The following is a 26,852-nucleotide window of genomic DNA, read 5'->3' on the forward strand; positions in this document are numbered from 1 at the left end:
GTTGTCTGGGATTGATTCCCATAACCAGGATTCTGTGAAACAGAGAGCAGATGAGAGTTTAGAGTCCTTGTTTGTGTTGAGAAGTAGCTGCAATTCATCAAGTTTATTCGGCAGGGACCAGAGTTTGGAGAGAACAATTCCAGGGAGGGGTGAGAGCAGTCCCCTTCGCCGAAAGCGCATCAGAGCACCGGCGCATTTGCGTCTTCTGCGTTTCAGCGTGCAGTAGAAAACTGCTGTACCTTTCAATAAAATTTCTATGAGAACTGAAACTGAACAAATGAAATTCGGTGTCAGGTTAACTGGTACATTATTATGAAAGTTTAACAACTCATCTCTAGCATAACTAATCGTGATAGGTTCACAGTCTGCTAAATAAATCCACAAAACAGGACAGGACAAAGCAACATGCCGTGACTGCCATCGGCGGCATCATCTTGGTTTTCAACAGATTGTTTAGAATAAATAAACTATAAATTCTCTTGATGGCATATCCGGGAGACGGCCAGCCTTTTCTCTCTCTCTCCCTCTGTCTTTGCTGGCTAGGGAGGTGGTGCAAGGGCCGTCTATGTCAGCTCCACGCTTCTGCTGCTTTTAAATGAATTAATTAATAAATCATCACAATTAAATTATAAATGATGATACAATGTAAAACTACTGACTGTAAGTCATCAACTATTATGCTAAAACAAAATATATTAGAAGATTATTACAGAATATTAATTTACAGTGTATGCCAGGGTTCCTCAATAGGCGCTGTGAGAGACAAATGTTTGGCCCGCGCTAAAGGCCTGTTCACACCAAATTCGTGCTGATTTTGCAAGACAAACTCCCAACGAAAGTTCTATACACACAGAGTCAATAAAAGACAAAAACAAAAAAAAAATGTCACCCCTGTGCAGTTGTGCTGTTGCTGTTCTACAAACATTTATACCAGTCTTCTGCCCGCACCTTCAGCTGTTAGAGATTAATATAATGAACACTGTTAAAGCATTCATTAACCTAATTTGGCATAACTGTTTCATTATGTTCTTTCCATGGTGTTGATGCATTTTGAGGAGTATATAATCTATGTTTTATGTGAGTGAGATGAGTAAAGCGTGCTGTTGGATAAATATACATATTTATATTTGCACATGTATTTTGCTACGAGTATATTCCAAATGGACTCCCGAAATCAACTACTCCTTTTATAATGTCTGGATTAATGCCTGAATAATATACTGTAACATAAGGTACTGTGATACAATACATGTGGAGTATGTAGGTTAAGATTAATGTGTATTTTACAGATGCATAATATTAAAAATAATATAAAAGAAAACACTGACTTACGGTCTTTATTGAAATTATTGCAATACTCTGTTATATTTTCCTTAAGAACAATAACAATATTAATGCTAATAGGTCTTATAAATGAATCTGCAATTAGGGAAAGTGTAGGGAGTAGACCCCGTTTGGAGATGAGCAGGAACAGTTTACTCGCATGAAGGACACAGAGATCCAGACTGTTCAATAAAGTTTTTTTTTTTTCTTTCTTTTTTTTTTATTTTCAACAGGCAAAATTGTGTAGTTTTGTGTATCTGTATACAAACAAAATGTTCATAATTGTTTGAATAAATACAACAGGCTACTAATACTGAAAAAGAACTAATAAAAAAATCGGAATATTTATGTTGTGACTCTTTTAACAACAAAAACAACAATAGTAATAATAAATATAGCTGCAAGCAGCAATGACGGGCCCAAGCACAACTGGTCCATTTCCACAGGTGGCTTTTGGAAAACAATGCAAGGTGGACACATGCATTTGGCATTTGACATTATTCTAAACAATTTTGAAGCAATTTGGGTAAATATAAGAGGACTATTTTAAAGTTTGTTGTAAGAGCCATACTTCCTGCTGTCAGATGGTGGCGCTATGACCATGACCCAAAATAGTCACATCCATGTGATTAGCCCCAAGACTAAACAAACAGAAGATATGAGACACTTCCTGTTTCCCATTTTTTGCCATTAATTTAATGCCTCGCAATGGCAACACCGTTTGACATATCAAAATCTGTTCACAATTTAGCATCTTCAATGTCTTGGCATAATGTTGTCTAAATGTGGTGATAGTCTCTTGAATCACCTAGGAGGAGTATTTAAAAGTTCAGAGACTGCCACTTCCTGTTGGGAAGACCTAATGACTATAATTGTAAAAGTTGTCTAGCTTGATGAGAACTTTATATGTACCAATTTTGGTGACTGTAGGTGAAAATGGGGGTGCTACAGAGGGTCTTACACACCCATTTTAAAGGGGGTGCTACAGAGACCACCCCCCCCCCCCACATGCCCATGCATGAACTTTTGCCAAGCCCTAATAATCAACTATAATAGAAAATATAGGAAGGAATAATAACAATTAATGCGCTGCCATGGCAACAGTATTTAAGATATCAAATATTACTTTACAATTTTAAATCAGCAGTGTCTTGACATTATTCTAAAGAATTTTGAAGCAATTTATGTAAACACAAGAGGGCTATTTCAAAGTCTGTTAAAAGTGCCATACTTCCTGCTGCCAGTTGGTGGCACTATGACCGTGACCCATAATAGCTGCATCAATGTGATCAGCCCTTAATACTAAACATACAGCTGAATTTTCTTCAAAATCACACAATGCACACAGAAGATATAAGGCACTTCCTGTTTTCCATTTTTCGGCATAAATGTATTGCTTCTCCATGGCTACACCATTAAAAATATCAAAAATCTGTCCGCAATTTAGCATCTACAATATCTTGGCGTGATGTTGCACAAATCTGGTGAACGTCACATGAATCCCCTAAGAGTATTTAAAAGTTCAGAGCCTGCGGTTTTCAGAAAATCCAAAATGCCTGATTTCCTGTTGGGTGGAGTTAATGACTGTGAGTATGAAAGTTGTTTGGCTTTATGAGAACTATATATTACCAATTTTGGTGATTATAGGTTAAAATGGGGGTGTTACAGAGCCCCCCTTACATGCCCATTTTCAAGGGGACGCTACAGAGCCCCCCCTGCACGCCTCCCACCTGCAATTTTGCCCAGCCCTAATAGCCGACGACTCTGAAGTGTGTGCAAAATTTCAAAAAAGACGAAAACCTTTAAAAAGAATAATAATAAATATAGCTGCAAGCAGCGATGATAGGCCCAAGCACAACTGGTCCTTTTCCTCCCAGTGGCTTTCTGAAAATAATGCAAGGTGGACACATGCCTTTGGCATTTGACATTATTCAAACAATTGTGAAGCAATTTGGGTAAATATAAGAGGACTATTTTAAAGTCTGTTGTAAGAGCCACACTTCCTGCTGCCAGTTAGTGGCACTATGACCATGACCCAAAATAGTCAAATCCATGTGATTAGCCCCCAAGAATAATCGTACATCTCAATTTTGATCTAAATCACACATTGCACACAGAAGATATGCCACACTTCCTGTTTCCTATTTTCACCATTCATTTTAATGCCTCGCCATGGCAACACCGTTCAATATATCAAAAATCTGTTCAAAATTTAACATCTTCAGTGTCTTGGCATAATGTTGTCTAAATGTGGTGACAGTCTCATAAATCCCCTAGGAGGAGTATTTAAAAGTTCAGAGACTGCTATATGAAAAAAAAATACAAAATGGCCAACTTTCTGTTGTGTGGACCTAATGACTATAATTCTGAAAGTTGTCTGGCTTGATGAGAACTATATATGTACCAATTTTGGTGACTGCATGTGAAAATGGAGGTGCTAGAGAGGCCATTTTACACACCCATTTTAAACCTGTTAACTGTCACTGGCAAACAGGTGGGCCATTTGAGTGTGGCTAAAAAACAAATCTTTGTTTTATATCAAAAACTTCATTAATGTTCACATGCTTGGTATCAAATTAAAGCTTAACTCAACTTCCATCTTCTGCAGTCTATTTTGCAATTAGAACATTACAGTGAAAAACACATTTTAAAATGTTAAGAGTGCATTTTTAAAACATGCGACAAGTGAGCGACAGTAGCTGTAAGACTGACACAGAATTGTTTGCATTACTTCCGGGAAAGTCAAAGAATTCTGCGAGAACCAACGTCACAAAACTCTCACACAGAGGAGCATCTCCACCTGAGAAAACAAACCCTACTGATTGGGGACCATAAAACGCAATTCACACTCACATCTGCTCTCTCTCTCTCTCTCACCTCAGGTCACCTTAAGGACACTAAAAACTAAGTTATGACTTATCCTGTTCTGTAATGTAAAAGGTTTTCTGATCATACATGTTTGGTATCATTCAAGAGGTCTCAGTGCGACTGGTAAAACGGTCTCATTCCTTTTCAGCAAAGTCAAATCACAAGTAAGATTTAAGAACTTAATAAAATACAGTATCCTATCCGGGGCATGCCCCTACCAGGTCTCACACAGAGACCAGATGCTGTATGCAGATTAGGTGTATTCTTTGTAAACATCAAACAACCTACTCAATCAAAGGTTGACTTACAACTCCCTAAATTATAAACCAAATCCTAAATAACATCAAACACACACATCTGAAATAACAATGGAATCGTTTGGTACTTAAGTAGGGATGGCAGAGAAGCTCGGGGAATCTGTATACAGATCTCCCATGCTGTACCACTGCATGTAGTTTTGTCAGGTATGTTTCTTTGACTTGTCTTTTATTTTTAGTAATGCTTGTTTATTCTGATGATGTGAAATTGGCTTTGATTTGAATTTCTGCAACAATGTTTTATATCCTACCTGACAAATAAATTGTTATTATTTGATTTATTCTGAATTCCTCTGAAATCATTACTGGAGCTTTAACATAGGAGGAAGCCATTTAAAGACTCTCAGTTTGAATTTAAACCACTCAGGACAACCAGGTAGGACAACCACCTAGGACAACCAGGTAGGACAACCACCTAGGACAGCCGGGTAGGATTTGAATTTCAATAGACCAGGGTAGACCATACTGGAGCTTTAATATAGGAGAAACCACTCAGGACAACTGGGTAGGAGAAAGCCATTTAAAGACTCTGTCACTGCTCACCGCCCGTCTTAGCAAGTTGTATGTACGTGACTAAGCGGCAATATCGTCTGGTTATGAGAAAAGCCAAACCAGACGATATTAGTTAACCCTACAACCGCTGACTAAGAACGGAACTGGCTATCCATTTTCGGGAGGTTTACGTAATTTAATAACGGCCGGCGTAAGTCTCCAAAGATCAAAAGGACAATGAATAGAAGGGGATTTAGAGTAATCAATAACCTAAAAATGTTAAATTAAAAGAATGATCAGAAATTAGTTAGAGCTTAAATATAAATTAGAGGTCAACTTAAAATTGGAGTCAGATTAATATAAAATTGGAGTCAGATAAAATGAATAACGGAATTAAATGTGTGAATTAACAATAATTGATTTACTTCAGTGCTCAGAAAAGACAGAACAACGCAGAGACCTTCAAGGGCAATTTATTGGAGTTCCGCTCCAGAACGGATATGAAAATTATTTATATCCATTTATCCAGATTCCCTTTTTCCTTTTTTACAGTAGGCTACTTATGTTTTATGTTCTCTGCTTATGATCCGATCCAAAAAACAGCATGCATTTCATTAGGCTCGTTTGAGATGAGCAAATTTTGCACATAACTGATCACCGACAGGTGCATGCCGGTTAAAAATCTTGCTGTGATATCATGACCACATATGTCAAAAATACTCCTGCGAGAGCGAGGCTTCTGCAGTCGTAGCAGGCAGGCCGTGCAGTTGCTTTTGCCAAGCTGTGCGAACTGCAAGCAGGATGGGAAATGACTTGCTGATGACATACCTTAATGCTCATTGGCTTAAACAACCAAGATGTTTTGTTCTCTTTTAAAATTTTTGATTTTTTTATCTCTAATATCATGTTTTTATGTGTATAAATTTTATGTTAATATATTCCCAACACTCTGACAGTGCAATCTCTGTTGGGATAACTATATATGTACCAATTTTGGTGACTGTAGGTGAAAATAGGAGTGCTACAGAGCCCCCCTTACATGCCCATTTTCATGTGGTGCTAAAGAGCACCCCCTGCAACTTTGCTCAGCCCTAATGGCAGACGACTCTGATGTGTGTGCAATCTTTCAAGAGTTTTCACGCATGTTAAGTATCTCATAATTACAGAAAACCTTGAAAATAATAATAATAATAATCCATAGAAGAACAATAGGGTCTCCACACTTTCAGTGCATGGGCACTAATAATAATAATAATAATCCTTAGAAGAACAATAGGGTCTCCGCACTTTCAGTGCTTGGGCCCTAATAATAATCCTTAGAAGAACAATAGGGTCTCCGCACTTTCAGTGCTTGGGCCATAATAACAATAACAATACAACTACTAATAGCAGAAGCACAAACACTTTGTCGTAACATCGAGGGTGGTGGACCTTGGCTTTGAATTGCTGACAGAACTTTGCCCTTGGTGAAAACTCATTGGGGAACTTTTTATGCATTTTGGCTGTTCGTTTACACGACAACAGCATTTCGGGGCCTGAAAACGCAAACTTTTGAAAACGGGTTTCAAAGTGCATGTTTTTGAAAACGATGCCATTATCGTCTCCGTGTAAACATACAAAAACGCGAATTTGTGAAAACGATGACGTCATGCACACACGTATTACGTGTTATATAAAGAATGATGATTGAATAATCTAGAGAGTTCAGTCTATAGGCATGCGCGCGAGTACTTCAAAACAACGCGCGAGACATTCAAAACTACAATGGCAGACTACAGGACTGTATTTGTGCTGCTCAAAATTTTGAGTTTATTGACGCTTCTCCAGCAAAGTAATTGTAGTAATAAAGCAAACTCATCGTCCGTCCAGACAAAATTGCTCGATGCTTTCACCATCTTCATTGTTTGCATTCACCGCTCTGTGGAAGGATGCTTATGTGCGCAGGTGCATAGTGTTTCTTTACAAAGTGACATCGCAACTACTGGCCTGGCATGCATAATACAGTGTTTTTAGTCATTTTCGCGGATCCGTGTAAACGGGCATCATTTTGACAACGTTGGCTTCTGTACGCTAAACTTTTCAAAAACGCAATTGAAAAACTTTTCCGTTTTTAGTACATCGTTGTCATGTAAACCCTAAATGTGGAGGGAAAGACTTTCTTTTCAGTGATAGTAAGGAGGATGTCTGACTACCTCCTGAAGACTGGATACATAGAAACAAGCTGCCAGAAGGCAGGTGTGCCAGGTTTTCCTGGATGTGTGGAACATGTGTCAAAAATATGGGATCAGATCCGATTGGCCAAAAGAGACAAGAAAGACCTCCATGTTGTCTGGCTGGATGTAGAAAATGCTTTTGGATTGGTTCCACACCAGCCCATCAGCTATGCATTGGAGTTTTTCAATGTACCAGAGTGTATAAGTAGCTTGGTAGAAAGTTATGGGATGTTCTATTTATCCCATTATGTTCACAGCCACATTTTAAGGAAATCCTTATTGGTGCAAAACAGACAGACCGAGGAATCCATGCACAGTCTGGGGTGAGATTGCCTGCTCTGATGCATGTAGAAACCAACTCTTGAAAAGGCTGGAAGAGCTATTGACATGGGCCAGGATGAAGAATATGCCAACAAAATCGCATAGCCTTTCTATTCGTAAGGATTTAGCAACAACCAGATATAATTTGAGGTGGATGGGGAAAGAATCCTCGTTCTGGCAGAGCAGACTATTCGAAGTTTAAGGAGAGAACACAAAGCAGATCTTTCAGACAAAAAACATTTCAGGGTTGGTCCTGAAGCAGCTGAAAGAGGGCCTGGATAACATAGATCAGTGTCATCTCCCAGGCAAATTCAAGGTCTTGTGTAACCAATTCACACTGTACCATCACCTGTTGTGGCTGCTAAAAATGTGAGATCACTGCAGCAGGAGTGGAAAAGAAGGATATTAAGGCCAACAGTTACATCAGGAAGTGGCTGGGCTTGCCATGTTTTCTTTCAGTATTGTTTGGAAGAAATGCCTTGCAGCTATCACTAAAGTCCATTAACATATGCTACAAGTAGGAGAACAACAGGCTGGTCTTAGAGCTATGGGAATCAACAGACCAGTCTATGAGGGCTGGTCAAGCCCAGGTCCGAACAGGCTGCACTTGGAAGGCAGAGGAGGTTATAAACCGGGTAGTATCAAGGCTGAAGCAAGAATACATTGTGTGAAAGAACCTAGTCATGAAGATCAGGCCTTGGATGGGGGGCGGCTCCCAAACTCTGGTCAGCCTCCAGAAAGCAGAGAAAAGTGATGGTAGTTACAGAAGTATCTAGGATGGAAGGGGAAGGGTATATGATTAGAGGAGTCAGCCAGCAGTAGCAAGGGTGCTGGGCAGTATGGAAGGGTATATCTGATAAAGCTTTAGGGTGGGCTGACCTGTGGAAGGTACCCTTGGCCAGACTAATTTTTCAAATATGATCCACCTAAGATCCACCCCTTCCAAGCCCTAGAAATTTGTCTCACTGTTTCTTCTTTGTGAGGCCCCAAGAGCAAATCTGGGGCACATGTTGGCTAGAAGCAAGACTAGCTTGGTGCAAGGACTGTACAGTTGGCAGCATGATCAGGTCCTGTGCAAGCTGGTGGATATCCTAGAGATGTGTTGAGTAAAGGCAAACAAAGTCCACCATGCTTCTCAGGGGAAGTTCAACGAGTTTGTTGAAAAGGGAGGGGCTATGCAAGGCAGTGCACGGAGGGAAGCCAAATCATTCCTGGCAGCTGGAAAAGATTGAGCAATGGAGGTCGACCTTGGCCAACAGCTGAAAATTACTTCTGAGGTCATCATTATCTCCTGGCCGGACATAGTATTATGGATGACATAAGCTAGAAAAGTGATGATGATTGAGCTTACCATCCCTTGGGATGGGGGACTGGAGGCAGCCCCTGAGTGGAATAAGTTAAAATATGCTGATCTGGCAACAAAGTGCAGGGAAAATATATGGTGGACTGTCATTTACCCTGTGGAGGTTGGGTGTCGAGGATTTATGGAAACATCAATCCAGTGCTTATTGAAAGATTTTGGTATTCCTTGATCAGCATTGAAGAATTCTCTAAAGGAAATGGCAGTGGAAGCTGAAAAAGGGAGCTTCTGGCTATGGCTAAGAAGTAAGGAGGTGGGGGTGCAGGAGTGAGAAAGGCAGTAGGGAGAAATTAGGGATAGGGAACATTTGTGAGGTTTAAGATAATGTGTGGTAAAATTTTGTGGAGGGAAGGAATAATGCTTGTTTCTGTCTAGTACGCTAGCAAAGGCCTAGTATGGGAGGTTGGTGTTTAGGGTTGTGTGGTGAAGTAGTATTCCATATGGAACCGGGTCCACTGAGCATGCCTTAACAGTGCCAATGGGGCTTGCACAATTTTAGCCACCGGGTTGGCGCATATGGTTGTATAGGAGGTTATGCCATATGGAACCAGGGGCACTGAGCATGCATTAACAGTGTCAGTGGGGCTAGCACAGCCTTAGCCACCAGGTTGGTGTATATGGTCGTGTGGGAAGTTATGTCATACCTAAACTGGGGAACTAAGAATACATTAACAGTGCCAGTGGGGCTAGCACAGCCTTAGACACCGGGTTGAAACATAGAGTCATATGGGATGTTAAGTCATACCTAACCGGGGGAACTGAGCATGCAGTAATGGTGCCAGTGATTAATGGGGCGAAACATCTATGATTGGTGGCTCCTGGCTGATTACCCCGCAGTTGGACTGAAGGCACTGGCGGAGGTGCTGTAGGCAATAATGTCCAGCAGGTTTTGAAAGCTACCTGTGCACCTGATTAAGCTCAATCAACAGCATTTGTGGCATAATGTTGATTACCAAAAAAAAAAAAAAAAATTCTCGTCCCTCCTTTTCTTTAGAAAAAATAAAAAAAATAAATGCTTAAGAGACATTTATAATGAAGTGAATGGGGGTACATTTTTGGAGAGATTAAAGGCAGAAATGTGAAGCTTCTAATTTTATAAAACACTTACAGTACATTAATTCTTCTTTTAAATCTTGTGTATAAGTTGCTTAAATCGTCATTTACTGGGATTTCAAGGTTTACAACATTATGTTGTCATGGCAATGAAGTTACACATTTTGTTTTACGACTTGTGGCTATACTTTAAAAAAAAAGTTAGTATGTTTACGTTTATAGATTGGCCCCATTCACTTCCATTGTAAGTGCCTCACTGTAACACATATTTTTGCTTTTTTTAAAAAGAAAAGAAAAGAAAAGAAAAGCAGGGGCAAGTCAAAATAAGTTTTTGTGGAAATCAATTTATGCCACAAATGCTTTCGATTGAGCTTTACTTGTATTGAACCAGAATATCCCTTACGCAAAGATAATATATTTCCTTATAAATTAAGGCTCAATATATTACATAATTTTCAGTGTATTCATAATTATATAGAATAATATTCTATATATAGAATATTACAATGTACTGAGTAATACATAAGGAATTGCCGCTTTTCATATACTGGGAAATATATGACAATACGTATATGTCCTTTTATATTGTAATGTACATCATTTTATATTCAATAATACACTTCATAATATATAGATGTGCATGTGATAAACAATGGTAGTGTGTGCTTAAATATATTTTAACATATATGTTGTACATATAGTCACATTTATATGGGAATATGTATGAGCAATATATGTACACAATTCTGAGGAAATATATACTGTAATGTATCCATATATGTGAATATTTATGTAATTATATATTTGTAAATATACATATTGAGTTTAAATATATTTGAACATATATGCATTATATTTTAACATATGGGAACTTGAAATATATGTACACAATTCTGAGCAAAATATATACTGAAATATATATACATATATGTGTATGTGTGTGTGTGTGTGTATATATATATATATATGAGTATACATACATTTGAACATATATGCACTATATTTTAATATATATATGGGAACATGTATGTTAAATATATATACACAAATCTGAGAGAAATATATTCTGTAATATATATCCATATGTATTAATTATATATATATATATATATATATATATATATATATATATATATATATATATAACACTTCCGGTCAAAAGTTTTGAAACACTTACTCATTCTTTATTATAATTTTTTTTTTCACATTTTAGAATAATAGTAAAGTCATTAAAACTATGGAATAACATAAATGGAAATATGGGAATTATGTTGTGACTAAACAAAATCCAAAATAAATCAAAACTGTGTTATATTTTAGCATCTTCAAAGTGGTCACCCTTTGCCTAGAATTTTCAGAAATGTACTCTTGACATTTTCCCAACCAACTTCTTGAGGAATCACCCTGGGATGCTTTTTAAACAGTATTGAAGGAGTTCCCATCTATGTTGTGCACTTATTGGCTGCTTTTTTTTATTATTTGTTCCAAATCAGATCATGAGAGACATTTCGGTCAAGTGTTTCAAAACTTTTGACCGGTAGTGTATATGTACGTATGTATGTATGTATATGTGTGTGTGTGTATACATATATATATATATATATATATATATATATATATATATATATATATATATATATATATATATATATATATATATATATATATATATATTAATGTGTGAAAAATGTAAAAAAAAAAAAAACGTTGTAGATTTTGTCCAACAGTTTGAAATACTATGTGGAAAGCAAATCTGTCACTGAATTTACATTTATGTCTTCATTTGCCTGAATCTGTAAAGAATTGGGGACCTTTGTAGGCATATTGGGAATATATTTTTGAGACATTTAATGCTGTATGTAAACCCATGCGTTAACTAATGAAAGAGAAATGATTTGAGTATTTCAATAAAGCTATTACATGTAAAAATGTAGTACAGTTTTTGTCTTGTTATTGCTATATATATATTTTTTTTATATATGTATCAATATAGAGCCATACGTGGTTCATGCATTTATTGCAGAATATTGAAAAATATAAGCACTAGATTCCCATATATGAAAATGTATTATTTAATACATCACATTATATTTTCCAATATATTCACATATATTTTTGTTTCGTAAGGGATTCCTTTATAGATCCAGAGGAATTATCAGACATGTGCTTGTGTTTAGGGCATGTTGTGAATAATGACTTTTAATGTAATGAACAAACATGTTTGTTGTGTGTAGATGATGATGATGATGGAAGAGGAGGAAGCTCAACAGCCGAAAGATGATGAAGAGGGAGTTGAGGGTGAGTTACATAATTGTATAATTTAACCGATTAAAACATAACTATTATTACACAAACCATGTAACTAGAAACTGTTTGGCATATGTACATTAATTGTGATGCAAGAGGACTATGGGTTCCTCCATAGTTCCTTCCGCCTTACTATTAGGTCATCTATATGCTAGTGTTAAAAATTTATTTTTAGCAGGTATATGCATTTAAAATGTACATTCTTTCTCTTCTGAGAATACAGACCAAAAATATTAATGACACCATCTTGTCCGCAGGAATGTATACTAATTTTTGTCCAATACAATTCTCTCTAGAATGAGAATGTCCCTCCCACTAAATGTCCCCAAAATATTTACATTCTATAATCTCTCTCTCTCTCTCTCTCTCTCTCTCTCTCTGTCTCTCACTCTGTGACACATGCTGGGGTTTTAGTGAGAGTGGTGGTGGGTTAGAATGGTGGTTTGAGTAGTGAGAGTTTTTTTTTTTTCAAAAACTTTCTCAAGTTTTTCTTCTTTTCAATCTTCATCTTCTCACATGATCTGGTACTGTAAGCATTAAAGTTTTTGCTTGTGGGATTGTTTGTTAGCGCGATAGGATGGCGTCTCTTAATGAGGTTTCATCGCTATCTCTTAGCCATGGATTCAGGTGTGTACCTGATGATAAGTTTGTTGTGGAGGAATTTCTCTTTAGCATTTGGTGAGTTAGTCAGTCATGAAAACATCTCATCTGCATTGTGAATGAACAAAGCAGTCGTGGTGTTTTTGAAACACCAACATTTAGTTAGCCAGCTAATTGAAAGCGGTGTGGTTATAGATGGTGTGTTTTATCAGATTATGCTGCTTTATGCTCCCTCAGTAAAAGTTACAATCTCTAATGTGCTCCAATTTCTAATGACTCTGTGCATATTGTTGAGTATGAGCAAAACCTGCATATGCAGGCATCATAACCGGCGCTTGAAAGCTTTCCTAGTACAAGCAGTGATGTTGCGTGTAGTGGCATCGAAAATGAGGTTTCTAATGTGAATGGTCCGATTGTTGATGGGGAAAAGGGAAATTAAGTAGTTTGCAATGATGGTGCTGAGCAGCCTGGAGATAAAATGAAACCAGCAGATGACATAAGTGGAGGCTTGTGTTCTAGCTTGAAAAGAGTAAAAGGAAGGATAAATGAAACTTTGTCTGATGAATTTGAGTCTGTAGATGAGGAAGACATGGATGGTAGTTCGCAGGAAGTGTCTTTGCATATTGATCTACTGGCTGAGTTGTACACCCTAGAGGAAGTACATGGATTCTTAGACAATACTTTTGGCAGTAATGTGAAAGAATATTTTCCTGATCTAGATAAATTCGAGAGGTCCATCTTATATCTTTAAAGGACTGTGGACATGAATGAGTTAAGTGAAAAGAAGCGTTTTCGTTTGAAAAAACACATTACGGCCATCAGAAAATATAGAAAAGTGGCAATAAAGAAGAGGAAAAGAGCTCGTAAATTATCTTACCAGTGATATTAATGTGGTGTCTCTTTTTTCATGCTTTCACTACTGTTATTTTTCCTTCCTATCTTAAGTATATATTTGGAGAGTTTAAGATTAGGTTCACTTAATATTAATGGTGGGAGGGATAGTTTTAAGCGGGCTCTGGTGCTTGAGACAATTCAGCAGAAAAAATAAACAATTATTTTCCTTCAAGAGACTCATAGTGATGTGCTTAATTAAACTGAATGGTGCTTATGGTGGGAGGGACCACAGATTCTCATTCATAGTACAAACTTGAAGGGAGTTAATATTTTAAAAACAGAGGAACGATTTAAGGGATGCCTTCTTTTAGTGAAAGCTGAAATTGAAAGTTTTCTTTTTCTTTCATTAATATTTATGCGCCAAATGTGGGACATGAGCGATTCACCTTTTTTAACATCTTTTAATAAGTGAATTATTGAAACAGTGCTGTAGTGATGGGTGTGTGGGATTTGGAGGGGACTGGAACTGTACTGAAAATGTTATCTTAGATCGTACTTATATGGAACCTCATACTCTGTCATCAGTTCTTTTGGCTAAAATAATGAAAGAACAAGAGTTTGGAGGACTAAATATCCTGCAGACAGGCAGTATACTTGTGTTAAAATACTTGATTACAAGGTGAGTGCAGCTCGTTTAGACAGATTTTATATTTCAAAGGTTTATAACAACCGGGTTATGAAGTGTTCCATTTGTCCAGTGGAGTACTCTGATCATCATTTGGTGTCGGTGCTGATAAGAAAGTCACTATACTGGCATTTCAATGTGAAATAACTAAGACACTGCTTTTTGTGAACAATTTGTTATTTTTTGGGAACATTGGAAGAAACAAAAATTTAATTTTGGAAATTTAAGACAATGGTGGGATGTTGGGAAAAACTAAATAAAATTGTTTTGTCAGCAGTATATAGCTAACTATACTAAGACTATCAGAAAACTGTAGAAACTCTTGAAAGAGATATTAATTTAATAGAAGGCAAACTAGCAAGAGACATTAATGATCCTGTTTGTTGAAAGTTTTACAGCAGAGAAAAAAAGAGCTAAGCTCCTATTTGAATGAAAGGGGGCTTTAGTACAATCTCGTTTCACTTCTCTTGCTGAGATGGATGCACCAAGTGCTTTCTTCTTTAATTTGGAGAGATCAGTGGCACAGTGGAAGCAGATGGTCTGTCTTCGCCTTCCTGATGGCCGTGTGATTACCAATATTCCTGAAATGCGCCAGAATGCTTTGGATTTTTACACAGATCTGTATATGGCTGAACTCTGTAATTCTGACTCTGTGGATTATCTACTTCATGGACTTCATCAACTAAATCCTGATTCCAAAGCAAATCTAAATGCTGATATAACATACCATGAACTTACTACTGCTGTCAGACAGCACTGCTGTGGTCGGTCCCCAGGTATTGATGGGTTGCCTGCAGATTTTTATAAACATTTTTGGGAGCAAATTGGGAAAGATCTTCATGAGGTGTTCAAGAAATGTGTTAAGGATGAGACTTTGCCTACCAGCTGTCGCTTTTGCATAAAAAGGGAGATCTAGCTCCGTTGAAGAACAGGTGTGGCTCTTTTAACAACAGACTACAAAATACTTTCAAAATGTCTTTCAAATAGACTCAGAGACCATATTCATTTATTAGTGCATAAGGACCAATCATACTGCATCCTAGAGAGGCCTATATTGGACGATTTTTTTTTTTTTTTGCAAGATATTTTGGACATCTGCAAAGTTTTCAATTTAAATGTTGGACTAATCTCTCTTGATCAAGAAAAGGCCTTCGATAGAGTTGATCATATCTATCTATTTAAGGTGTTAAAGGCAGGATGTAATTGCTCTGTCTGACACACTTAAGTTATATGCTAAAGCTTCCTCAGCAAAGGTTAACTGGGACAAAAGTGAGGCTTTATGGACAGGCCAAGAACAGGCTGAAAAACTTCCACATTTACCAGGGAATCTTAGGTGGGGCAGAGAGGGTTTAAAGATGCTAGGTGTTTTCATGACACTGATGCTTATCAGAAGTTAAACTGGGAGGGTGTATTGGAAAAAGTGTGTCTAAATGGAACTGGTTGCTTCCCCAGTTGTCCTACAGGTGGAGGGTACTTGTGGCAAACAACTTGGTTGCCTCATCTTTGTGGCAAAGGCTTATCATACTATAACTTCCAATAGGACTGTTGGAAGACATAAAAATTTCTGGTCTGGGCAGCACTGGGTCAGATCAGCTGTTTTGTATCTTCCTCTGCACAAAGGGGGGCAGGGCCTGGTGGACATCAGGTCCAGGGTGATGGCTTTTCGGCTACAAGCTGCTCAGAGATGGCTTTTTCAAACACATGTCTCATGGTCTTATACAGCAGCCACTCTTCTCAGGAAGGCTGGGGACATTGGACTTGATAAGCACCTGTTCCTCATGCAGTTACAAGAAGCACAGATGAAGGATCTTACATCTTTTTGTCAGTTAGTCCTTGAAGCATGGAAGGTACTCTATATTTCATGTGAGCCAGACACACCAGCTGGGAGTTGGTTGTTTGAAGAACCTTTGTTTCTCAATACTTTTTTGCCCTCAAAACTCTTGGCTTCAGCTAGCCTTTGCTCACGTCTGCTGAAGGCAGGGTGTACTAAGCTGGGGCATCTAGTGAGCGTGAGAGTGGAAGATTTGAACGAGAGAGCTGGGGTGAAATCGGTGCAACTAATGAGCCAAGTGGTAACTGAAACCTTAAACTCTCTACCAACTGAATACCGGACTTTTCTGAATGATTCAGCAGTACTCAATCAATGGAAGATAGAGTGTGAATATTTTTTCCATCCTTGAATGTAACTGCTGCTGTGGAGCAGTGGCAGGAGGATGAAGGACTTCTCTTGTCCTTCACAACTTGAAAATTTTATGTATTTGAGGAAGCTGCAAAGAAAGCTCTATATGTTACATGTGTGAAGGTATCCAACGCACATCTTTTGATGGAAATACGTTCTTCAAAATGGACTGAGCATTTTGGAATTTTTTTCCTCCCCTAAAGGCTGCTGGCGGACCCTGTACAAGCGCCCGATTGATAAATGGTCCGGTGACCTCCAGTGGAGGATTGTGCATGGGGCAATAGCCATGAACAGACATGTGGTGCATCTTGATCCAAGGGTTGGGGTGGGATGCCCATTTTGCAGTGAAATTGAGTCTGTTTTTCACCTTTTTGTACAATGTGCTAGATTGGGTGACCTTTTCTCGGTTTTAACTAGGTGGTCTATGTCCCTAGGCAAATGTTTTAATTCTCTTCTGTTTATATTTGGCCCCAAGTATTCAGCAAAATGAAGAAACCCTTTGGTGCTGCTTTTTTTTTATTTGGCACAGCAAAGCTGGCTATTTGGAAGTCAAGATAGAATAAATTGTCTGGGCAGGGCACAACAGAACTAGTTGGCATTTTAGTATAAGCTTAGTATATTTAGTATATACTTATTATAAGCTAGTGGGATGCTTGCCAATTTTTTATAGAAATATGCTTTGCTACTATAATAAATGCAGCCCTTGTCATTATTACTAATTCCAAAGTGTTGCTTTAAAATTTGCAATAGAGGCTTCGGTAACTATAAATCTAGCAATAATGGCATGTGCAGTATCTAAAGGCTGGATTACACTACATAACTTTAACCATGATTTTAGCCGTTTTCAATCAGGCCAAATCGGGTTAGGCGGCACTAGTCAATGATAGTCAGCTCTAGTCTGCAGATTTTGGGCCAGCCGGGGTAGGAGACAATCACGTAGTATATGATGGGTACGAATTCTGATTTCTTACCCTCCAACTACAGTATGATTCCATCAAGTCAGAGGATATCAAACTTGTTTTAATTTTTTGAGCTGACTATCCACGACTGCAGAGTTTAGTTGTGGAGCATCATACATTGTAAGATTTTCTCTGAAGTCATATGGTGAACAGCCAATAAAAATCGAGCATGCGATAGCGATGATGAACAAGCACTCAAAGTGGATTTAATGGTGCTCACCTCCAACTTCTCATTGCAGTCTCTGGAGGCTAAACTGGGCATGTCTTCCCACCCAAGACTGCACCCAAATTCATTTGGCATGTTTCTTTTGTGACTCGGAACACAGAGTAGCAGCAAAAACATCACCAGCCACATCCAAGTTTGTTTAAATCTATCATGCGTCTCTTAGAACAGGAGGGGGTGTGTTTCTGCATTTATTTGTGATCATTTTTTGTCTGTAGCGATTTACAAAGTCAGTAAGTGTGTGATTCCAAGTATTTTCAAATCTGTTCAGATTTTAAAAGTCATGTAGTGTAATTCAGCCTTAAGCAAGATACTAAATTCATAAGAAAGTAGTTCAACACACAAGAGCATTTTAGGGATGAAACCTCAAAAAACGAAAAAATGTCTTTAGGTGTGCTAACCGTGGTATAAGCAAATAATTGACAGACTGTTGAATGACTGAAAATTCATCAGTTATTCTTTACATAAGTAGTACTTCAATTCAGAATGGCTAAAAATGTATTTAACTGAGGCTAAATTCGGAATCGCATAATACTACCTCTCGCATATATACAGCAGAAACAGTGAGACTAGTAAGAAGTATCGAGTATTGCATGTATGGAAGACAGTTTAAGTACAGACTATTCAGTTTGCATTTCAACAAATAAAAGAGATGCTGAATGGACACACTCTATCCTTTTCTGCACATCCAAAAAATATATATATATAAATGTGGGTGCAGGGTCCAAAAATAAGACCCACAAAAAGTAAATAATGGAACACATCTAGAAATCTCCCATAGACAGGACTTTATTTTTAGAAAGTTTCTTGTCAGAATTACAGATCTCTGTAATTCTGTGACACTGAGAAATATGAAGACTTTTTTTCTGTGCAATGGGATGTTTTGATGTCTATGTAAAAAAAAAAAAAAAAATCTGTAAGTTTACAGTATAAATAAGGTTTAAGTCCATCTCCCTCTATAACAATCACAATATAAAAAACAAAAAAACAACAAAAAAACCGTATTGATTTTAAAAGATAAAGTGAATTGCAGATGTCTATTTCTTGTATTTACAAAAATCTGAAACAAAATTCATGAACTCTCAGGTCCAAACCAAATGAAAAAATCATCATTGCAAATCTTGGGGACATCTGAGAAAGAGCCCAATGGCTCGAAGCGTCACTAATGAAATTTCTGTTTATGGGAGCTTTCTGGGTTTGTGGTTCCTTTATTTACTTTTTCATATTAGGTTGCATGGATTTTTTCAGCTATATGTATTTAATGAATTTGCGCAATCAATTATTTAATCTTGATTAATATTTGAGCAAATAATGAATATCTGTAACGTAAACGCACACTAATCAGTGAACACCATCTGTATAGTCATGTGTTTTCACTGTTATGTGTTGGTTTTTGGTTCATGTCTGTTAGTTTGTTTAATTTTTTTGGTTGAGTCTTGTATCTGAAAAGTTTCTTGTTGATTGTTTCCCTTTATGGTCACTTTGATGCCGCATCAGTAGCTGAAGCTATGGGAACTCCATATGGAGTGACGATTACTGAAGCCTTTAAAGAATCATGCAGAGATCATCTATTTTGCACATCTTCAGTGGACCCAGCATTTTTCTTTCTTCCTTGCTAAAGCGCATGTAAACCTGCATGATTTTGTATGCTTGTGACCTTGAGCCTCCGAGGGACCCAGTACTGCCCTACTGTTCAGCCCCAAGCTGTCCCCTGTACAGTTGCAAGAAAAAGTTTGTGAAAACTTTGGAATTACCTGGATTTGTGCATTGATTATTCATAAAAGAAATCAATGAATGAATAAATGAATGAATGAATGTTACACTTGTTTAGCACGAATGACATTTTACATTTAAACTTTAATTTACACTTAAATGTGGTCGGATCTTCATCTAAGTCACAATTATAGACAAACACAATCTGACTAAACTAATAACACACAAACAGTTGTACACATTTTTATTGAAGACACTGAGAAACCATTCAGAGTCCATGCTGGAAAAAATAAGTGATCTCTTTAATTTATGTACTTGTAGATCCTCCTTTAGCAGCAACAACCTCCACCAAAAGTTTCCTGTAGTTGATTATAAGATTTGCACAACGCTGAGGATGATTTTTAGACCATTCTTTGTAGAACATCCAGGTGGTCTTTGGCAAACATAAGATGTGCCGCAATGACTTTTGTTTTTAAACAGCAGTGGTTTCCTTTGTGGTGTCCTTCCATGAACACAATTCTTGTTCAGTGTTTTTGTGATAGTGGACACATAAACAAAGTCTTTTGCAGTTTATAGAGTTTACTGGAGGTCTTTTGCTGTTACCCTTGGAATCTTTCTCACCTCTTTCAGGATTGCCTGTTGTCCCCTATGAGTGATTTTTGCAGAAAGCTCACTCCTACTTTTGGAGGAGTCTTTCACCCAGAGGTTCACTTACTTTTTCCAGCATGCACTGTAAATGATTACACAATGTGTTCAATAAAAATTTGAAAAGAAAAACTTTTCTGAAACCTCCATTTGGAAACAAACCTCGTTCTATGAGGAGGGTATGGGACTGGGGCAAGTGTCCCGTTGTGAGATTGTCACAATGGATGCATCATTCTTGGCCTGGGAATCCCTATGCGATTGGCTTTGGCACCTGGACATGGTCTTTTCTGTTGTGGCACACAGATTGCTTGGAGCTTTTGGTGGTCTATCTGGCCCTCAAAGCCTTCTGATTGAACTTGCAGGGGTTTCACATTCTGGTGAATTTGGATTGGGAAACTATTGGGAACCCTGGGTTGCAATAATGTGTTTCCCCAGTGAGGTTTCTGCATCAGGTGTGCTTCTCGCAGTGTGGACCTGATTTGGCTGCTTGGTGCAAAACTTCCTGCATGGGCATTTTGGATGCTGGTCTGAACCTGTCTATGCTTAAGGTTTATGCGGCAGCAATAGCCATATGTGGATGGCTTGTCTGTAGTGAAACAGATTTAAAAAAAAAAAAAAAAAAAAGAAAAGAAAAAGGATTGCATAGACTCGTTCAGTCTTGCCCGGTGCATGTCCCTGCGTGGCACCTCTCAGTGGTGCTTGAGGTGCTTAATGCTCCTCTATTTGAGCCTTTGGAGTTTGTCTGCTTGCTCACACTATCTCTTAAGACAGTGTTGCTGTAAGCGCTTGTTTTTGTGAAGCGTATTGCAGACCTACAGGCCTGTGAATAGCCATTGCCTTTAATTTGTCTCCAAAGCAAAGTGTTGCTTTGGCTGAGGGTTGGTTATGTGCAGGATGTGTCTTTCACCCCTTTCTGGCCTCAGATGATTGCTTTGCAGGTCTTTTGCCCTTCTCCTTTTCAGTCAGATGAGAATGGGCGTCTGCATTGCTTGTGTGCTCTTTGAGCCTTGAAAATCTTATGTTAAATGTACATGCAAAATGTTGTAGTCTGATCAGCTGTTTGCCTTGTTTGGCTAATACACAAAAGGGTCTGGCCATTTCCAAACAGATGCTCTCTCATAGGGATTTAGGCAATCTTGCAGGAACGTGGCTTTGTTGTGGCCTTGGTCTAAAGACTGTTGCTTTGGAGGTTATTTGTGTTGCCGTACACTTTTTTCAGGTTATATAGCCTGAACGAGTCTCCCCTTGCTTCCCAGATTTTCACTGTGCAGCAGGTTAAGGCTCCCTAAATATTTGGGTGCAGTGTTTTCATTACCCAAGGTTGGCTTGTGATCACTGTTTTTGGTGGCAGCAAGCAGTAGCATGCGTCTGTTATGTATGTCTGTGTTATGTATGTAATCACGGTTCCCTGAATAAGGGAACGAGATGCTGCGTAGCTTTGAACACTGTTTTTCTTGCTGCCAAGTGTCATGTTCTCTTCTAGCAGAAAATCTGTGATGCTGCTAAGCTCCGGTGGAGCTTAAGCGCCATCTGCCAATGAATTGCCATGATTCTATAAGGATGTCAATAATTGTCACTAGCGTCCTACTGACACACCATCTCATTCCCTTATTCAGGGAACCAGGGTTATATACATAACACAGACTTTCTTCTGCCATGATTCAATCCACTTTATTGAGTCTTATTCCCTTGTGAGTTATTGGGCATGTGCACATAGTCACTGGATTTGTTTTATTGTTGGCAATAACATGGTTATGGTTTGTTTTTTCTCTTTATCACTGGTGTTTGCTAAGGCAAGCATCATATTGCTCATTCTGATTTGAACAAACCTCTAACCAAAAGAGTTAATCTTCACTGTGGAACTCATTCTTCACCGTTTGTGCTACAGACATGAATGATGATCTGACTCACGATTGTTGTCTGGCAAATAAAATAAAGACAGTTCAAATATATGAATACATATCAATAATAATAATACAAAAATTCCTCTAATAAACAGTGAAATTTAGTTACCATGGTGTCACATTAACACAGTATACTTATCTTTTAGGAGCTACTGTATTTATGCTATATTGTGCATTATGCTGTAATTGGTATTTGTATTTGATGATTGTAGAACAAGAAGCAGCAACAGACATTCAGTCAGTCTCATTATTATCTGGCTCTGTATCGCTTCAGAGCCATCGGGAAAGATGACCTAGACTTCCAGTGAGTCTCTTTATTCACATATTTGTAGTTCCTTAATATAGTCATTCATAGTATTTATACATAGACATATGTTTCATGGATTAGTTCATTTTTCATTTGAAATCTGCTACTAATGGTGGTTTTTATTTGTGTCAGTGTTTCAGTCAAGGAGATCGGATCACAGTACTGGATGACTCCAATGAGGAGTGGTGGAGGGTGAGTTACTGTACATTCAAAGTGTATGCTCTTTAAGTAGATCTTAGGGAGTATGCTACATATACATTACCATTCAAAAGTTTAGGGTCACTTACTCAATCTTTCTTTCTTTCTTTTTTTCACATTTTAGAATAATAGTAAAGTCATCACATCTATGGAATAATTGAAATAGAAACATGGGAATTATGTTGTGACTAAAAAAATCCAAAATAAATCAAAACTGTGTTATATTTTAGCATCTTCAAAGTGGCCACACTTTGCCTAGATTTTGCAGAAATGTACTCTTGACATTTTCTCAACCAACTTCTTGAGGAATCACCCTGGGATGCTTTTTAAACAGTATTGAAGGAGTTCCCATCTATATGCTGGGCACTTAGTGGCTGCTTTTCTTAATTATTCGGTCCAAGTCATCCATCCATCATCCAAGTGTATTGTGTAGTGTATATTGTGTGTTTTAGGGCAAGGCTGGTGAGAAGACAGGCTACTTGCCTATGACATATATTATCAGGGTACGTGCAGGTGAGCAGACGTATAAAGTGACACGCTCCTTTGTGGGAAACAGAAAGATGGGTCAGATCACCCTGAAAAAAGATCAGGTCAGTATGTGTGTTGGTGTGTTTGCACTTGAAAAGTCCTGCTTCACAAATATGCTCAAAATCAGATACAATAAGAAAAAGCACAAAACATACAAAAATATAACAATACAAATAGGAGTTCTAATTTACATACACATACATGTTTCATTAATGTACAAGGTCTCTATCAAAGCCAATAGCAGCTGTACAATTCTGTGTTTTTGGTGCCGCATTATGGAACATGGATATAGCACGCTCTAAAATAAGAACATCTAAAAAATAAACATGGCAGACCAAAAAAAACAGCCTTTTATAATTTATTTCTTGGAGGTTGTCAAAGCAGCCATTACATTTTTTTTTTTTTTTTTTTTTTTTTGCTGCAAATTGAGTGAAACATTTCAACCACATACATCAAAGAGCCATAATGCAAGGACATTGCCCACATTAAAACTTTTAATTACTTTTGTCACTTGAATATTCAAAATCAAAACTTGAAAAATTAGACAAAAGGCTTAACACAACCTAAACCTACTGTGGTCTACAGTCATTGAAACTACCAATACTCATACTCGAGAGAGGGAGACAGTGAGCTTATTCATATCTGTGTGTATACTGTGTACTGATGTCTAGATTGTGGTGAAGAAAGGAGAGGAGGTGAATGGGTATCTGAAGGTGAGCACTGGATGAAAACTGGGCTTCTTCCCTGCTGACCTGCTACAAGAGATCTGAATGTATGTCATCGTCTGACAAAGATTCAATCATGAGAAAATCATGAGAAGGTTAGATAGAGAAGAAGAAATGAAGATGACAGCATTTGATGTCATAAGTGTCCTCACAGAATCACATGTTAGCATGAATATGTGTGTGAGATTATAGAATAATATATTTATTCATTGATTGTCAATGTGTATTAATGGCCATTGTTAAAAAATAGTTATTTTTGATAATGACTGCCAAGCGATTGAGCTGAATGAGCTGTTGAGCTGAAAAGGATTTGTCATTAGAAAATATGAGATAAAATAGTATATTAGCCTAAACATAAATCATTAATAGTATTTATTTTTGCATGTGTTTGACTAATGATGTAAATTTGCAGCATCTCATCTTCAAAGTTAGTATTTATTCACTGCTGCCACTGCCAATATACAGCACAAGGTTAATATCTCATAGCAAAAATGTATTTCTTCAAAAACTGTATTTCTTCAAATTTTGTGAATATTACAGTCTCAATGATGCATCTAATTAAAAAAAACAAAACAAAAAAAAACTGCCAAATAAAAAAGCATTTCCTGTTCAATTTTATTAACCAGAGTTTTAGGTGTGTGTACGCATGATAAAATCTACACAAGAAATGCCGGCTTACACAGGAAGAGACAATTTAAAGTGACCAACCACAGTTCATATTGTTTTTCTTAACTATTAGGGCCAAGGCAGCCCTCTATTGGCATTTCTCAGACAACAGATTTTGATTCTTCTTCACAATATTCTGCAATTAATTCAACCTGAACCACTGGACTTACAGACACTATTCATACTTGGTTTTGTAGGTAATTCTTGAACGAAATAGCAGAGCTTGCAAGGGAGCAAAAGAATACTGTTAAAGTTTAAGGTATGTTTTGGTTTTAGGCTTTAGACTGTTCCCTGTCTGTCACTCACTCGATGTTGTGTCCAAGTATTGACACTAGGGGTTCGATCTTGAGGGCCCCAATCACCTTTGCTTAAAATAGAAAAGGCCAATGAAAATTGGCGAGTGGAATTTGCATGTCACTCTCCGCCCCGGACATACGGGTATAAAAGGAGATGGCATGCATCACTCATTCAGATTTATGCTGAGGAGCTGATAGAGAGTCCCGGCCATGTCAGCGGCCGGTTCAGCGCCGCGGCAGGAGGGACACAATGTCTTGTTCCCTCCATAAGGGAACAGAGGTTATATCAGTAACCAAGACATTCCCTGTCTGTCACTCACTCGACGTTGTGTCGATGTAGTGACACTAGGGGTTCCTATAGGAAATGCTGCAGGCGCTGAACCATGTCACGAGGCACGGAAGAGTGGACATGGGCAAGCTGCTGCGTGCCTCTCAGCAAGCATTCAAACATGTCGTGACCTTCCAGCGAGTTAGGTAAGGCGTCTCCCTAGTCCCATTAAGGGGAGAGAGGGCACTTACCCAAGTAGCCTACCGGCAGTGCCTTTCTTAATTTGCTGTTAAGCAATCTCCTGCCGAGCATTTTCTAGAATAGCGCTGGGAAGTGCTCTTCCCTCTCCAGGAGGCCTTGTAAGCCTTCGTCATTAAAGAGGAAGAGAACTTACAGGCCTTGGAAGGGAGCCTTGGTCGGTCGCACCAGGTGGCTGCGCCCTGCGGGCATAAATGCACCACTACGGTGCGCTTTACCTGGGGAAGCTCGACATATACCTTAGCCGCTCCGCCATCGAGTGTAGTCAGAGTGGCGTGCCCGCAAAGCGTGTACGGGCAGTAAAAAGTGCCTTCCACGACTTCGTTAACTCCTCGTGCACTTCCGGGAAGAAAGGCCGTGAGTTGCGCTCCAAGCCCAGAAACCAATCATCCAGTCGCGAACGCTCAGGGCAGGGTGGAGGGTTCCACTTCAGCACGATGTTCGTAGCCGCCCGGGCAAGCACGACTGCCATCTCAGCGTCCGCCTCATCCTGTGCTCTACCACCCGTGGGCGGGAGCTCTGATAGCAGAAGCCCACCCTCCGATGCCGCGACCGAAAGCTCATCCTTGTCGCGAGCCGTGAACGACACATTAAACCCACCCTGAGGCAGACCGCCTGCATCGCTCGACAGCTCATCCGGGCAGAACGAGCGTGCTGGGGGATGGGAGGTCTGCGGGGGCTGAGCCGGCAGAAACGCTCCCGTGTCCACATCCAGACCACCCGCTGTGCTTGCCGACCTGGCCGGCTGAGCGTCAGCCCAGGACGGACCGGGTTGGGGAGCAGCCGCGGTGGCTCCTTGCTTCATGAAGAAGGAAGTAAGCCACGACCGCAACGTTCTCATGGGCATGTTCTCGCAATGAGAACATAACCCTTCCACGAAAGCCACCTTGGCGTGCTGGCGCCCCAGACACTCGAGGCGGATTTCATGGGTATCCGGAGGGGAGAGATAACGGCCACATCCAGTAGCGCAAACGCGGAAGGACATCTTTAAAAAGACGCCAAGTGTTTGCGCGAGCTCTTTTAGAAGGAAATATACTCTTTCTAATATACTCCTTTAGCACCTGCAGACTCAGGCTGCCGAAGCACCCAGGGGAAACCGCTGATATGCGCCGTAGAATCCAGCAGCGTAGCAAAGAGTGAGAGGACGAACACACATGCATTCGGCTTCGAAGAAAAAATCTGAATGAGTGATGCAAGCCATCTCCTTTTATACCCGTATGTCCGTGGCGGAGAGTGGCATGCAAATTCTTCTGCCGCACAAGTAAAATCATTCTTCAAACTTTGCTTGCGCAAACACCTTTTAATTTTGTCAGTCGTGGGGCGGGCTCTTGCCATTTTGTCATTAACCTCAAATATAATTTGTTATTCCCTTTTCCCGGAAATCAGTTGTTATTGGCTCCATTTTATTACGAAGAACCATAACAAACTCACCTGTTCTTCTTGAGACATGACTTCATCCAAGGACCCTCTGCATGTGAGTCATTATTACTTTATTTGTTGCTATTTGCTTTTTTTTTCTTCATTTAAGAGGGCTGATTTCATACTATATAATGTTTATCTTTGCCAGACACTTTAAAAACAGTACTTTTACTTCAGTTTACTAGCTAGTT

General features: G+C 38.8%; 1 protein-coding gene across 1 annotated transcript in view; it reads left to right on the forward strand.

Annotated features, from left to right (window-relative positions):
• LOC127447725 (SH3 and cysteine-rich domain-containing protein 3-like) overlaps window positions 1-23,757 on the forward strand; it is a 37,386-nt gene extending 13,629 nt beyond the window's left edge. Inside the window, exons 4-9 of the mRNA XM_051709768.1 lie at window positions 12,182-12,245; window positions 16,096-16,220; window positions 22,209-22,300; window positions 22,444-22,495; window positions 22,954-23,091; window positions 23,701-23,757. Coding sequence (XP_051565728.1) covers window positions 12,182-12,245; window positions 16,096-16,220; window positions 22,209-22,300; window positions 22,444-22,495; window positions 22,954-23,091; window positions 23,701-23,757 — 528 coding nt within the window. The remainder of the gene's footprint in view (window positions 1-12,181; window positions 12,246-16,095; window positions 16,221-22,208; window positions 22,301-22,443; window positions 22,496-22,953; window positions 23,092-23,700) is intronic.
• The last annotated feature ends 3,095 nt before the right edge of the window (window positions 23,758-26,852 follow it).

The sequence above is a fragment of the Myxocyprinus asiaticus genome, chromosome 11 (assembly GCF_019703515.2).
Source record: "Myxocyprinus asiaticus isolate MX2 ecotype Aquarium Trade chromosome 11, UBuf_Myxa_2, whole genome shotgun sequence".
Lineage (NCBI taxonomy): Eukaryota > Metazoa > Chordata > Actinopteri > Cypriniformes > Catostomidae > Myxocyprinus > Myxocyprinus asiaticus.